The 15,517-nt window shown below is 45.8% G+C and overlaps 1 protein-coding gene across 23 annotated transcripts in view; it reads left to right on the top strand.

Moving 5' to 3' along the window:
• The window catches only part of KCNMA1 (potassium calcium-activated channel subfamily M alpha 1), a 727,849-nt gene that overhangs the window by 364,327 nt on the left and 348,005 nt on the right, over window positions 1-15,517 (top strand). For all 23 annotated transcript variants that reach the window (XR_008292014.1, XM_027062348.2, XM_027062381.2 and 20 more), the window contains exon 3: window positions 2,794-2,855. Coding sequence is in view for 22 of the 23 variants with exons in the window: in XM_027062348.2 (XP_026918149.1) it covers window positions 2,794-2,855 (62 nt within the window). In the remaining variant the exon portion in view is untranslated. The remainder of the gene's footprint in view (window positions 1-2,793; window positions 2,856-15,517) is intronic.

Below are 15,517 nucleotides of genomic sequence, written 5' to 3'. Positions count from 1 at the left end.
CCTTGTTGGATCCCTACTTTCATGGCCTAATTCAAAGGGTTGATTCCTTTTCTGCAGCACCTGGATCCAGGGTGACAGTGTAATCAAGCCTGACATGATAAAGAGCCATGTGGCAAGCTTCAAAATCACATGCCCAGCTGCCTTAATACTGAGAAGCAGGTACCCCCTGCCCCCCGCCATTGATCATTTTATTCCTGGAGGCAGGTGGGTGGAAGAGTTTGGACACCTTGAACCTCCTCATGAGAAAGCCTTCCGGCGGAACATGTGGACCCGAGAATAGGTGCACCCAACAGCTTCAGCTCTTGGGAGCTTTGGAGGTCATTTTCCTCCTGGATTTCTTCCCTCCCTTACCCTCTCAGAGAGATGCCGCTCTTTGAGTTTGCATCGTGAGAAGATAGCAGGAGTCCTCTCCTCCTGTCACTGGCCGGTTTGCTTAAATAAGCTGCACATTATTCCCTGTCACAGAGGCCGAGCGAAGGCAGCTGGGACAAATTAGTGTCAGCTACTTCGTCTGGCCCCCCAATGCTGGGAAACCCTCGCCATTGCTGGAGAGCTTAGATTTTGAGCTCATTTCATAATGATGTAGATGCCATTTTCAAGGACTTCCATCCTTTTTCCTCTCCTCTCTCCTCTGTCCCTGCCCTCCCCTCACTGGCCTGGATAGCCAGCTCTGACCAAAGCTCAGCATTCACACACACACACACACACACACACACACACACACACACACACCAGCTGACAGAGATTACTCTTGGGTCAGCTGTTTATGAATGAAGAAGAGGTCCTTTTCCTGTGTCCTGGCCACGCCCCTTCTCTTTGCAGCATTTTGAGAATGAGGTTGGGGCGGGGATCTAACTGCTTATGTCTCAGAAATAGCAACACAGATCAAAATTAATCTTAAGCTATTTGTTTTGCTGCCTCATTCGGATAATGGAGGGAAAAGCTGAGGCCTGTTTATGCTTTTGTTTGTTTGTTTTTGTGCATAACTTTGCAACGAATGAATGAGTGAGTGTGTGAGGGGAGAGCCTGGGGTGAGCCTGTCAGGGGGATTAGCACCCGGTGGAAGGTACTTGCTAGCACACTGCATGCAGGGTTTCCTTGCATTCAGCTGCAGCGTGGTTTAGTTTTTGAGACAAAATGGAAGAATAAAATAAGCCCCAGTGGTGTACTGTTTTACCACTTCCTTTTGTAAAGATAATCTGTCAGGTGCTATGAGGCTGTGTCTTCCTTCCACAGTGTCCGGCAGTTTGTAACTGTCAGTGTTTACTGTGTGGTCCGCTCTCTGTCCCAGGAGCTCTGTGGGGTTCTGCAATGTTTTGAATGAATACCGTATGCAGATTTCACTTCCTATTGGCCACTTTGGTGCACACACACAGTACAGCATGATCCTCTCTCTCTCTCTCTCTCTCTCTCTCTTTCTCTCTCTCTCTCTCTCTGTCTCTCTCTCTCTCTCTCTCTCTCTCTCTCTCTCACACACACACACACACACACACGCACACACACACACACACAGCTCGACCATGCCCAGCCATTACATAAACTGAGATTCATCTCTATTCACCAGCCAATGCCACAGTGATCTCAATATGTAGATACTATGAGGAGGCTGACGCTTCTCTCTGTCTATAGACCCTTTAGAATATTAGCATGTCTGAAGGTATTTGTTGAGCCCTGGCACTGTGTGTGGTCGTGGTGTTTACTTTTGTTTTCATTCTTAATTATTGGCTCTCCACGTCTTTATTTTTGAGACCATTAAGTTGCCCTCCCAGTCTCCTCTGTCAAAGACTAAATAAACTAGGATGTGGAGTAGGGACACAAGTGTTGGTATCGGCCTCCGCTGCTACATGTGCATTGGATGGACTTCAGTGTGACAGGTATCCTTTGAAGGAGATGCCAAACTGTCTTTCAAATCAGTGGTGATTAATTTTGAGTGAAGAGTGTAAAGATGAACAAGGATTCTTGTGTAGCTGGCCTAATGTATTACCTAATTTGGCTTCCTGCACTTGAACTATTTCCAGAATACTGAGAAGTGTTGTAACCACATACAAACCCACACACACACGCATGCACACACACATGCACAAATGTATGTGCACACATTTGTACAGGCAGAAAATTTATGTTTTTCAAATTGATGTTTCTGGTGTGGGGACAGGAAGTAAATAAGGGGTTGTATAGGGCTGGGGGTAGGAACGGGGATTAACTGTTCATGGGCGTGAGGGCTCTTACCGGGATGATGAAAATGTTCTGGTACTAGAAGATCATAGTGATGGCTGTACCACTTGGTCAATTTACTTGAAGTCATTGATTGAATTATACACTTACGATGGGCGAATTTTATGGTATGTAAGTTATATCTTGGCAGAGCTGCGAAAAATGGATATTCCCATATCTGAGTTCCTCCGGGCCCAGATTACACATAAGATGACCAATTGTATCACCCGGAATTTTTATTCACTCTTCCCATTGGAGTGTGCTGACTTCATTGCAGAGAAGCGGGACCCTGTGCTAATAGGGCTAGATGAGACCCAAAGCCATAGATATAAGAGTCTACCCTGACCCCTGTTGGCCAGCAGTGAGGTTGCTGCCCGCTGCAAGGTGCGGAGTCAGCATCAGGGTATCCTGGGGAGTGGAGGGGGGGTGGGCGGCAGCTCGAGGGGCTGAGATTCCCAAGCGGGCCTCAGAAAGCAGTTGGAACCCTGCTTCCCAGCTGCTGCCGCACCTGTGTCAAAAAAAACCCGAAGCTTCCCAGTGTCGGCTCTTAAGTGATGGCATTTTCCTCTTCTTTTGCAGGTTGTTTTAGTCTTTGCTCTCAGCATTGGTGCACTTGTAATATACTTCATAGATTCGTCAAAGTGAGTATTCAAATACATTGTCTTGCCCTCTTTCCTAAAAACAATCATGAGCCTCTACATTGATCAGCTTATTGACTTTAACACCAAAATTTGCAAGAGTCTTTTGAGTGTGGAAGGCTTTCAGAGGACGGCAGGGCTACTCTGTCCTGGTTTTCTGAATGGGAAAACAAGTTCTCACAAGGAAGGTTACTTTGATTCTGCTGGCCTGAGAGGGGGGGAGAGGTATGTGAAGGTGTTATTTTTTTTTGCTGGGTATTATTTATTTTGAAATAGCTGTTTCCCGTCGAAGTATTTGCACTGAAGATGTCAAGAGGTTAAGAGGGCTTTGGTGTGAATGTCCGACCACTGGGAGGGCTACAGGTATCCAGCCAGTGAGGGTCTGAACTATTCTTGCCATGGTGGTAAGGTCTTCTTCTCATTAGGGTTTCTGATGCTTTAACCTCATTGGAGGTTAGATTAGGAAGCACGGCTCTATCCTTTGCAGCTACCAAGCAGAATATTCAGCAGAAGCATTGCTCGCTGGTGCTTCTTCACTTGTGAAGGTCACAGATGGGACGGAGGAGTTCGTGATGACTCCCAGAGGTGGAGACCCATGGCCATCTAGGATTTCCTAGAGTGGACATTTGTGCAGACCCCTAAGGTGCCAGTTGAGCGAACTGGTGCTCTAGGGTGACCCTGAGGTGGGGTGTTGCGACGTTGTAAAGGCTTCATAGGAGGCAGGAGAGGTCACTGAGCAGAGCTGCTAGGTGGCGGCCAGCTCTGCTCTGGTTCCTGCAGGTGTCACCCTGGCGGGGGGCGGGGGAGGAAGGGGCTCATTTATTCCAACTATTCTATTGCGATTTTGAGGCTGACAGCATCTGGGAAACTGGAGCGGAGCTGGTCTGACACGCCTTTTTGTGGCGACATGTACTTGAAAACTGGGCAGTGGACTTGAGCTCTTTTCCTACATAGTCTACTGTGAGAGTGTTTTCAACTCTTTGAACTCCATCCCTGGTATGGCCGTCTGCTAGAGTTTGATTCCAGGAAACCTGCTTTGTGTCCTTGTTGGAGCAGACCCTGGGGTGCCTGAATTCTGAGCCTAGTGCTCTCTTCCTGTGGCTCAGGATGGTAGCAATGTCATGCACGCCTGAATTCTGAATTTCTCAGAGGCACCTGGTCACCAGCCAAAGGATTTTGTGCAATTGGGTGCTGATGTGCACTTGGGTACTGAGGCCAAGATGCCATGTCAGGGAAAATAAAGAAAACGTCCCCTTTAATCACTTGTCTCTGGGCGTCAGCCAAGTCTGAGAGTATCAGAGGTCCTTCTGCCCATTGCCACATATGAGGCTGGACTGCCTTCACCTGTCTCAGGTGGAGGAGGGTCCTTTAAAAGTCCTCCAGGAGACAAGATTCCACACACTCCCTCCATCAGCTCTTCCTGGCCAAGAAAGAGAAGAGCTTTTTAAGTCTGGAAAATTCCAGCTGGTATGTCATTGAAGGTAAGCCTCTTTTAAGTATCTATTCTTCATAATTCTGGACCATATTTGAATTGAACCAAAGATCTCCTAAAGCCCTGGTCTTATTTCTCCATTCCCTTTCAGGAGTGAGGAGTGTTCTCACATGTCAGGGGATGCATAGCCTGTCAGCTTCCATGGCAGGCTCAGGAAATGGGTTTGGGCATGCATATGTGTGCCCCAGACAGAGCAAACCCTTACATGAAGGTGAGTGTGGTGATCAGTTAGGAGAGATGCCTCGGCGCCTTCTTTCCCTTCCCCACCCTTTCTGCTCCTCTGTATTTCTCAGAAATAAAATACTCTTGTTAGATGGATTTGAATTGTGTCCTTTTTTACAGGGTTTATTAAGAGACAATCTTTCATCCTGGTGTTCTTGGTTCCATGTGAGAGGATGGAGAGGAATGAAATTCTCTAAAACAAAAGAGCCTCTTCCCTGGAAACCCTGTACCATCTCAGCACCCTAGATTCAGTTATGATTTTGCTAAGCCTTGGGAAATCCAGCGTTGGGAGCCCTCTCTGGTTCTGGTTTCTTTTATGGACTTGCAAAGAGTCTATTCCATAGATGGACAGGCGACCCTGTTCTCCACTTTTTTTCAGCAAAAATGCCAAAAATCTTAGAACCAAGCTTGCCTCCACTCTCCCTGGAGACTGTCCTAGTTCAGTCCTTCTTTGTCCCTCAAACCCACACATGGTTGGGCAAAGCGAGACTTGGTTTATTTATGTAGGCCCTTCCATTTCTCATTTGCATTACTACCTTTGGTTCTAAAGCCATCTCCCAAGGTTCTGTACCGTGGGTGACCTGATCGGCACAGCCAATACCAAGGAGGCTTCCATCTTCCTGGGGAAAGACCAGCAGAGCATGTGCATATCAAGCAAGGGGAAGAAGTAAGGTTGAGTCTGTAGAGTAACCTTTATGGCAAGTCCACAGATTCCCAGGAATAAACAAAGAACCTGTTAGACATTGTAATCAAGCACAGTAAACAAGAGAAAATGAAGTTCTGTCCACACATACGATGCAAATGGAAAATGTGTAAGAAAGCAGGATGTAAATTCCCCAAATCCATCTATTCATTCAAGATTCTCATCGATTGTACACACTGGTGGTTTGGCTGGCCATTTGGGCATCTTGGAATGAGAGCTTTAGACTTCTCTTGGAAGTTATACTATATCATCACCCAGTACTGGGAAAAAAACACCTAGTATTCTTCCAATGAATTTTAGTTAACATTTATGCCCTTTGAATAAATCAATCTGTAGGCTTTCCCTTGCATGAGCCTAATTGGGCAGACATTGTCGTGAAGTGGCTTGTCTCAGTGAATTTTGATCAGAGCTGGCCTCCCTCACAATGGTGGGGGATACTCCAGCAGCACAAGCTCAACATGTGAGGCTCTCTGCACCCAGCCCCTTGCAGAGTGGGAGGAATGCAGATCAATATATGAGGTAAGCTCCGGGGTCTGCCCTGCTGGCTCAGTGTCAGGCAGGCCCGTCCAGGCTGTGCGAATGGGCAACAGGTGGGGAAGGCAGTTCAGATAAATGTCGTGAAGGGTGGTTGTCTGATCTTTTTAACCTTTCAAAGCTGAGTTTAGTATCAAGGCAGTGGGTAAGTCATTTCCAAACACAGCCTCTCCTACGCATCTTTCCTTTCCCATTGTTAGGCCAAGATCGGTCCCCAAGCAGCTCTTTTTCATTCAAGGGTTTGAGGAGCCCTTCTTTGGGTCTTAGTTTTCCTAGAGTGATTGCCTCAGAAGAATCACTCGTGCAGCCTCAAGTGATTGCTGTCTAGCTAAGACAGATTGTGCTCAGAGCTCCTGGAGTTGAAAGCCAAAGAGGGACATTAAACTGTGTTAAAATTATGCTTCATCATCCCAGCAGTAGACTCTCTAGAAACACCCAAGCAGAAGGAGTTGTTCTACCAAGTCTTTGGATAGGCACAAGTGCCGATTCCTTGCAGACACAGAGGAGCACTAAGTCCTCCAAAGACAGTCATCCTGTCCCTCAAAAGATACTAAATTAGCCACATGAGGCAGACATTGTCCAAAAGAACTCCATTTTTTTTCATCCCTTTGAAAGATGTTCTGCCCAATTTAAGGCATCTGCCACTCCAGCTCCTAATTCTGATGTCTCTTGATGTCTATTCCAAGCCATTCCTCCCACACACTCTGATACTCTGTGAAGCAAAGATTTTTAAAAAATTGTACAACCAAGTCAAAAGTGCCCCAGACACCCTGTGGGTGATAATGTCACCATTGCTGGTTCCATCCCTGTCTATTTTCTGTCTTTGACATAGGAACAGTAATTCTTCTCTAACAGATAAGAAAAAAAAAAAAAAAGACCCAACGATGTCAGTGTGAGGGCAGGATTCATGGATTGCATAATGCAGCAGTTCCTGCTGCTTCTAGAATTTCAAGAGAAAGTTGGAAGAGACAGAGGCTCCAGGCCCTGGGTATTTGCATTTTTTTTCCAGGGGCATTCTTGGAAAGGATGACTCACCTGTGGGGAGATATTTATTCCTTTGATTCATGTTTAAACTCAGCTGCTTCTTATGCTACAGTGCTGTGGGTGATGAATATTTAATACTGCGTATACTGAAAATGAAGGTCAAGTTCTGCTTACTGGTGACTTCAGTGCAGGCTCATGTCTCTGCAAGGCAAGCTACCTGCTGTTACCAGAGTAAAGCTGAAAGGTTATACATTGTTAAAATTTTCCTTAATGACTTTATCTGCTCCAAAATTGCTGGCACACAGTGGGGGCACCCGCTGATTTCACCAGCCTTTGCTCTTGGCTTCTCATACCAGCAGTGAAGCTTTGGGGATATGGACATTAGCAAGAAGGAGGGAAGACTGGTGCAAAATTTGGAGAGCATTTAATCCAAGGGCTGGATTCCAGGATAATGGTGGTGTTATGATGTGGAAATGGCCTTCCCCTGGTCTTTAACATTCATTTAACAATTTACGTTTGTATTCATGGATTCATTCATCTTGTATTCATTCACTCATCTGGGACCTCTTCGGTGTGATACCGTGGAAGATTTTTTACACTGTAAAATTGCTTAGGGTTAGGTATGGTTCAGGAAGGTTATCTTGAAGATTGCAGTAGAAATTGACCAGACTGTTTCCATAGTTTCTGAAAATAAAACTGGTACCCTTTATATGATGGGGATACCCACAGCCTTCGCAGAACTGGCCAATCACCAGCTATTTTACCTGCTGAGTGTTCACACAAGCCAGACCTCTCGTCCCTCAGCCTAGAAGTTCTCTTGAACAAGGGAGAGACAGGCAGGTGGCCAGGAGAACTAACATTCCCTGATCATAGACTCGTGTGAGGTATAGTGTCAAGCACATTACAATACACACCGCATGGGACCTCACTAGATTCCCCCAACAACCTGATTGGGTGGTCTTATCACCTTTCCCACTGTACAGGTGAGGAGGCTGAAGATGCAACATTGGTCCCAAACCATGTTGCTCATGAGTCGGAGCCAGGATTTGAACCCAGCGTTATCTAAAGGCATCTCTCTCTCCCAAGTATCTAGAAGTGAAATTCCAGGTTGTAGAAGTGACCAAATGGGTTCAGTGACATGTCACCAGAACGAGATATGGCTTAGCCTCCTTAGCCAGCTCCTCTGTCCTGTTTTCTCTTTTGTTCTCCATCTTCCCATTTCCTACCTTTGGGGCCAGGCCTGCAAGTCAGCAGGGGCCCTATCACAGCTTCCTTCCTAGGACATGAGAGACATGGTACATGTCTGTGGGACATGTGCTGTTTGATGTCTGGTTATGTCTTGATTCATTTTCTCCTACATTATAGCTTAATAAGACTCCCTTCTCTTTTATCTCAACGGACGGGCAGCATTTGGTGATGGAAGAGGGTCATGTTTGCAAAGAACAAGGGAAGTTGATTGTTTCTCAATGGCTTCTCCCAGTTAAGGGATTCATTCCCAGTAGAAAGACCCTTTCCCCACCCCCCCCCCATCCCCTTGCTTACCTCCCCCTCTGCGCCTATCATTTGGCACACTAGAGTAGATAATGAGAGAAGCCCTGCTTCTCCATTAGACAGATTCTTTTATCTCTCATCTCTTTAGAAAGTTGTACAATTTAGTTAATTTGTTATAATTTTGCATGATGTGCTAGAAAGTTAGGATTACCGGTGGACTTTAGGAGAATTTGGTCCATGAGAGGTTTCTGTGGAGGTCTTTGTAACAATGTAAGATATCCCGATCGCCTCCTCCAGTCTTGTTCTTGCTGGCCATGAGCACAGGTATCGACCCAGTGCTTCACACGTGGCAGCTTTGTAGCAGGCGCCTGGCAGAGCTGTGAGGACAGCATCACCACCTCCACGGAAGCTCATCGTAGACTGTGAAGTACCATGAAGTACTATGGAGTACCTGAACGTGCCCCCTGCCTCACAGCAAGAAGAGCTGGGTGACCCATGGTATAGGGAAGGAAGCTCATCACCTTCCCTTGTGCTCAGCTCCTTTATGGAACGTGGCCTTTCTAGCTGGCGTTCTGAGAAATTCACTGCCGTTCCCCGCCTTGATGCCCTTTTTGAGGAGTCACGGTATGCATTTAGCCTTTGTTGAAGAAGTCAACACAAATCACTGTCTGTGCAAAGCATCCTCCTATTCTTTTTTTTTTTTCCTTTTTACATACTCCCCCCAATTTTCTCTGTCCCTCACTGACATTTTTATTGCCAGGCTTTGGTCTGGAAAATTATGGGTAGGGAAAGTTCAAGGGCAGGATGTTCAGAACAGCACTGCACATCTGTGAAGGGGAGCACAACAGGAGCGCCTGCAGCTGTTGAAAGAATGGAATGTCAGATGGTGGAGGAGCTGGGCCCACTGAGGGGATGGGGGAGGGGGGTGCCTTCAGGGCAAAGAGTCTGTAAATAACTCCCAATGAGAAGTCCTTGTCCCCTTTCAGGATTTAACCTTTAATGGCAACACTCAATTCTCCTATGTGGGAACAACCCTAACTCAACTGTGCCACTTGGTCTAGCTTTCTGAAATGTCATTTTTTTCATCAGGTGGCGCATAAACCTGGCAGAGAAGACAGGTGGAGGAGGTGCCCACAGGGTAACCTTCCCCCTTCCATCTGGGTGAGGCGGTCTTGGCTTCCTCACTTATTTCTCATTGTGCAGGTGATGCCTAGGTACCACACGTGACAGCAGCTGGAAGCATCAGGATGAGCTGCTCATCTTTGGCATTTCCTTAGGAAAAATCAGGGACTGTGTTAGGAGTGGGAGGGAAGACACAGCTAGACCTACTTCCGGGTTTGCGGCAAGGGACAACTGGAGAGAATAAAATGTTAGAACTTGGAGAGATTTCAGAGTCCACTTGGTGCCACTGTTCCCTGTGCCTCAGCATTCTCCCCTGCCTGATGAGGGTTAAGTGACCTTCTTAAGAACACCCAACTTGCCAGGGGCTGAATTGAAGACAGAGCAATCAATGCTCCCCAGTCCAGGGCCCTTTCTCCTTGATCTCTTGGGTTCTTTCCACCACATACAAAATCAACAAAGATGTGATGGCAAATATTATCCATTGAAGAGCAAAGCAAATAGTGGTTTTTATGCCCATTTTGGAGTTTTAGTCTATCATCATGGGGACAACTTTAGGGTCATGGATAAGAACAAAGATAATGCCAGATAGATGCTTGGGATTCCTTTATTTCATCCCCCTTGGCAGGGAGGCCCTGAATTCCTTGATTTTATGATCCTTTTTTTTTCTTTTCCTTTTTTTTCTGTACTATTTCAGAAGGGGAGTAAGAGTTCAACTGTGTTGTGGAAGGTGAACAAGGCCGAATGCTTTGGTTTGGCCTGTTTGGAATTTGTTATGCATGACCTTTGAGGACACGTTGCCCAATGGCTCATTTGTTTCCCTGTGAAAACCCTATCCGACAACTATGTCTATAAATCCACATTTACTTTCCTCTCCAAAAATTATAATGAATTATTTCTTCTTTCCTCACCACTCTCCAGAATTTCAAAAGAAAACTTTAGATTCTCTGACGCATTGAAAAGAATGCTTATTTCAGGGAAAATAAAGAAAATGCATTCCCGTGGAGGTTCAGTTAGTGTGTATGTCTTCTGCAATTAGCGTGTGTTTATGTTGCACGAGGGCCAGATCTTCTCCCTGTTGCACAGCAATGGTCTTCTACCTGATGTCCCAGGCAGACATGCATGCAAAACTCTCAAGGGATTGGGGTAGGAGCCAGCTGGAGAGAAGGTTAGCACTCAGGGCGGTATAATCCAAACAGAAGGGCAGGGCTCGTGCTTAACACAACCCGGATTGTGCTGAGCTTGGTGGAGACGGTTACAGCTTTATGATGGGTTTTATGGGCTTCAGATGAGGATGGAGATGTGACCTCTGTCTTTGCTTTTTGTCCCCCCTGTCCTTCTTCCTGACAGCCTGACAAATTGTAGCTTTGGGGAGACCCTGGTCAGTGATGAGTCATTTGTGTTTTAAAAATAGAACTTCTTACAGCAAGGATGCCCTTGGGACTTTTTTTTTTTTTCAACGTTTATTTATTTTTGGGACAGAGAGAGACAGAGCATGAACGGGGGAGGGGCAGAGAGAGAGGGAGACACAGAATCGGAAACAGGCTCCAGGCTTTGAGCCGTCAGCCCAGAGCCCGACACGGGGCTCGAACTCACGGACCGCGAGATCGTGACCTGGCTGAAGTCAGACGCTTAACCGACTGCGCCACCCAGGCGCCCCTACCCCTTGGGACTTTTTAATGCACTTGTGACTACTCATAGAATTTGGGAGAAGGGAGTGTGTGTGTGTGTGTGTGTGTGTGTGTGTAGGGGACAATCCCTGTCCCACCTCTAGATTGATGGGAAAGTATAGCATGGGAGGACTGGCCACCAATCTTACCATAACAACAGAGATGAAGCTGAGAGCCATGCACCCATGACCTTAAAGGTATCAGTCAGGTAAGAGATCCCCGTTAAGTACTGACTGTGTGTAAGACATTTGCGAGGTATGGAAGGTTTACAATACTATGTGTAAGACTCAATCTTTTTCATTAAGACTTTAAAGTTATAGATATTTTTACAAGGGTCAGGAAGTCTAGCCATCATATGGGAAATAGACGGAAAATGAACATAAACATAGGAAAAAGAAAAAAGATACAGGAAAATGGAGGCAATAAAACAAGGTACCAAGGAAGATTTCAGTATATCATCAGTCTCTAATATAAGCATTGCTAAGGATAAGGGCTGAAGTTAGAAAAGCCAAGCAGACAGCTGGATCTTGGGAGTGTTGGCAGTCTGGGGAGGTTTTGAGTTGAGGAGAGAGAAAACTCAGTCTCCCATTAATTCTAAGAATCCACAAGAGGGGACTCCCATTCTGGCCTGTGCTGTGTCCTCTGGCTTTTATTTTCAGTACGTGCTGAGTCCAGCAAAGCCCCACCTTGAAATGAGCCGCCGAGATAAAGGACTGAGATTGCTCCAGAGGTGGCCTAACAGAACCAGAAAAGCAAACTCTCCCTGTTGGCGGTAATGCCTGTTCTACACTTGCACACGACAAAAATCTTTGGAGACTTCTCTTTGGAAAATTCCAGAAGTGGCTGACCGAAAGGCATCCACTCCATCTTTCTGAGGCCAAAGTCAGGGTGTAACGTGCCTTTCAGAGGCCTAGTTTATGAACTTGCCACATGCGGAACGTCCCGCCATGTGGTGGGGAGGAAAGTTATGGCTAAGGGAGGCAGTGCTGTACTGACAAAGCGGTCCCCACACGTTCCAGGATGTTTGTCTGGAGACCATGGTTTGCCTGTAGGGACACACGATGATTTTTGTGGGTATAGGTCCTTATGCCTTCTTGGGTCCCTTTCCCTGTACAGAATATTAAAAGTCACATTTTGCGACTACATTCATATAAAGATAAATATAATCCAGGCTGGATTCATTTTTACGTGTTCGTTATTATTATATTTACATTTTTTCTTCTGATTTTAAAGAAATGAAAAGTAAGACATTTTTGCAGGTCGCTAGAAGTCTGGTGGGCCATAGACACAGTGTCTGCTGTGCCTGATGGAAAGCTGGCTCTGTTTCCTCCCTTCCTGTCAGCCCCATCCATCTGGAAATTTTCACAGATAAGAAAACATGCCCAGAGACAGAAGCCTAATATCCCATTCCTCCCAGCATTATCTAATTGTTTCTGATGAGGGTATTTAAAAAACAAAACAAAACAAAAAAACCAAAACAAAAAAAAACACATTCCATTTCAAACCATGTGTTTTGACTTGGCTTTGGGAAATGAGAACTTCAGCAGCCCAGCCTTAAAAAGAGTGGCACCTATAGATAAGTCCAATTTTGTCAGAAAACCTAATAATCTTCTGATGAGTTTTAGAGAGAAACGTGTGCTTTGTCTGTCCTTATATCTGAAAAGAAGCCTTGCCAGTTTAGGAGATCTGCTCACTAGGAGCACCATAGTGAAAGATAACATTCCCTACAGCAAGGTCTGCAGCAGACGGGGTACACGGCTCTAGTAGACGGGGGCGGTCGGCCAGATGTTAGGAAGGAGGGCTGGAGGTCTGGTGAGGACTGAGCTGAGCTAAGAGCTCAAGCCCTCCTGAAGTGACTGCCCAGCTCCAGCTGCTCATCCCCAGGCAGAGTGCAGGCGCATGTGGCCAGATCTTCCTGTGTTTCAGAGAGAGGAGAGGCAAACCAGGCTTGATGTTGAATCTCCAGGTTTAAAATACTGCCCACGGCTCCAGATCTTTTAAAGCAGTCTGCAGGCCAAACAAAACACTTCTGCAGGCCAGATTTGGGCCTCCCGTTTTCAGTCTTTATTCTAAACCGTCTCTCTTTCTGGTCTTGAATTAGCTCTGCTCTCTGAGTGCCAGAAAAATCTTCTTAACTCTTGATTTTCCGTCTCCCAGAAAGGGCCCCTTCACTCTCCAAAGTGATGAGACCCTGGTCTTCAGGTTCTCTATCTTGTTTCCCATCTAACACACTTGCAAATGCTGCTTAGGTAAGTTTCCACTTTTCTCTAGGCATATACTGTATGTCACAGTAATAAATTACCCATAACTTACTGTAAATCCCTAAAGCTACATATCAAAAACTCTACGTCATCCCTGAAAATAACGTCGTTAGGACCTCATAAACATACGCTCTGTTTGTTTAAGAACTGCTAGAGCTTTTTAAACATGGTTGCTAAGTCACAAGAGTGTATTTTCCAGGACATAAATGGAAGTGAACACAACCCCCTTAAATTGTCAGATTCTTTATAAGAAAAGAGGCCCAAGTCTGTCTGTTCTGCTGGTGTATTAACTTGACCAAAACCGAGTTGATTATACTGAGCATGTGTGTTGATCATTGTTGGGATCTATCCTCTCACTTGTCTAAATGGACACATTATGGGGCGCCTGAGTGGCTCAGTCGGTTAAGCGTCAGACTTCAGCTCAGATCACGATCTCGCGGTCTGTGAGTTCGAGCCCCGCGTCGGGCTCTGGGCTGCTGGCTCAGAGCCTGGAGCCTGCTTCCGATTCTGTGTCTCCCTCTCTCTCTGCCCCTCCCCCATTCATGCTCTGTCTCTCTCTGTCTCAAAAATAAATAAAACGTTAAAAAAAATGTTTAAAAAAATAAATGGACACATTATATGAAACTTGGTTTAATTTCTAGCATATGTGGGTATAAAAACATGGGTTAACATAGATAAATCTTGGCTGTATTTTTTATCAACTTTAAAGGTTGCAATTTGCTGAGCATTCAGTTCAACACTTAGTGATGAAATTCTTATGCGATGGCCCCTTTAAAAACAAAATCTGAAGCATCTCTGGACCTTTCTTCCTAGATATGGTCCCAAGTCTCAGCTATATCTTGACCCCCTCATCTTTCACTTTTTACATGGAAACTTGGCAGTTAATGTTAAGATAGTGCTATGAGGCTGTCCTTGAATATAGAGGGCTCAAATATTTTCAGAGCTATGAAAAAGATGGCCGTTCTATTATGATAACCCTGATTCCAGTAGAGCTGCTTCATCAGTCTGGTTTCCAAATGGAAAATACTCATACCACCTTTCACTTATCATGATACTCTCAGGAAGAAAATGGAGGTAGGACTGTAGGGCCTACCAGTTAGATGTTGGAATCTACTATAAGGCACTTGTCCTTCTTAAAGATATTCGATCCATGTTCCTATTTATGCCCAGGCAGAGAGCCCCCATCTCTTCCTTTGAGAACTGGTATTTTCACCTTTCTCTCTCCACCTCCCCCTACCTCCCACCCGGAAATGAACCTATGGCCCAGTTTGAGATACAATTGATCTTGATGTCTTAGAGGTAACTGTATGTAGAGAAAGATGAAGGACAAGGGTGCCATTGGATGACTCTGCCTGGCATATGCTTTTCCTCTAGCATCAGGAAGAAGGGGGGGAGTGCATGAAGGATTTTTCCCTCTTCATAATAACATGAACAGGAATGATAAGACAAGGTCTATAAAGAGCAGCAGTAATAATTGAGATGTGCTCCAGGCAGCCATGCAGTCTGTCAGTGCCTTGGAGCACAATCTGTTATCAAGTACTTAGTGAGGCTGGGGAGTAGACAAGGATGGAGCATTTGGTGGCTGTGTGTCTGTGTGCACTCATATGCATATGTTCAGAGGAAGCATGCATGAGTAAGAGCTGGTACCTAGAGCAAGTAAAATTACGGAAGGCAATGTGCATGATTACGATGTGCAGTGGTGGTGGTTCTTCTGTGGGTCAGGCACCCCTTTGGGAATTTGATGAACGCTATGGGAATTTTGCTTGCCAGGGACCCTAAAGTTGGTCCATGTACCCCAAGTTAAGGATTCCTGCTCTGTAGGGTGGGTTCATCTGCCCACACACGGTTGTTTCTTCTGCCATGAAGATCACGTGACAGACAGAGGGCAGTCCTCATACCCAAGGGCTAAGCAGAGATTGACTGACAACCCTCCCCTCCTGGCATATAAAACACATCCAAGGGCAAGTCTCTCTCTAGTGTGTTTTCTCATCTCAAGCAGTCATACATACCCCTTTCCCCCCACTGCATTTGAAATCTTGAAAATGGAGGGGCAGTGCTAACAAAACCAGGGAAAGGAGGCCCCTACCCAGGAAGTACGTAAGGTGAGATGGGTCTACAGGGCAGAACTAAAACACTCTTTCTTTTCTGCTTCTCTTATACACTGTCGGTTAGCACCTATATTTAGAGGG

Source organism: Acinonyx jubatus, chromosome D2 (assembly GCF_027475565.1).
Source record: "Acinonyx jubatus isolate Ajub_Pintada_27869175 chromosome D2, VMU_Ajub_asm_v1.0, whole genome shotgun sequence".
NCBI lineage: Eukaryota > Metazoa > Chordata > Mammalia > Carnivora > Felidae > Acinonyx > Acinonyx jubatus.
Note: the sequence above shows the minus strand (reverse complement) of the source record. Positions and strands in the feature narration are given on the sequence as shown.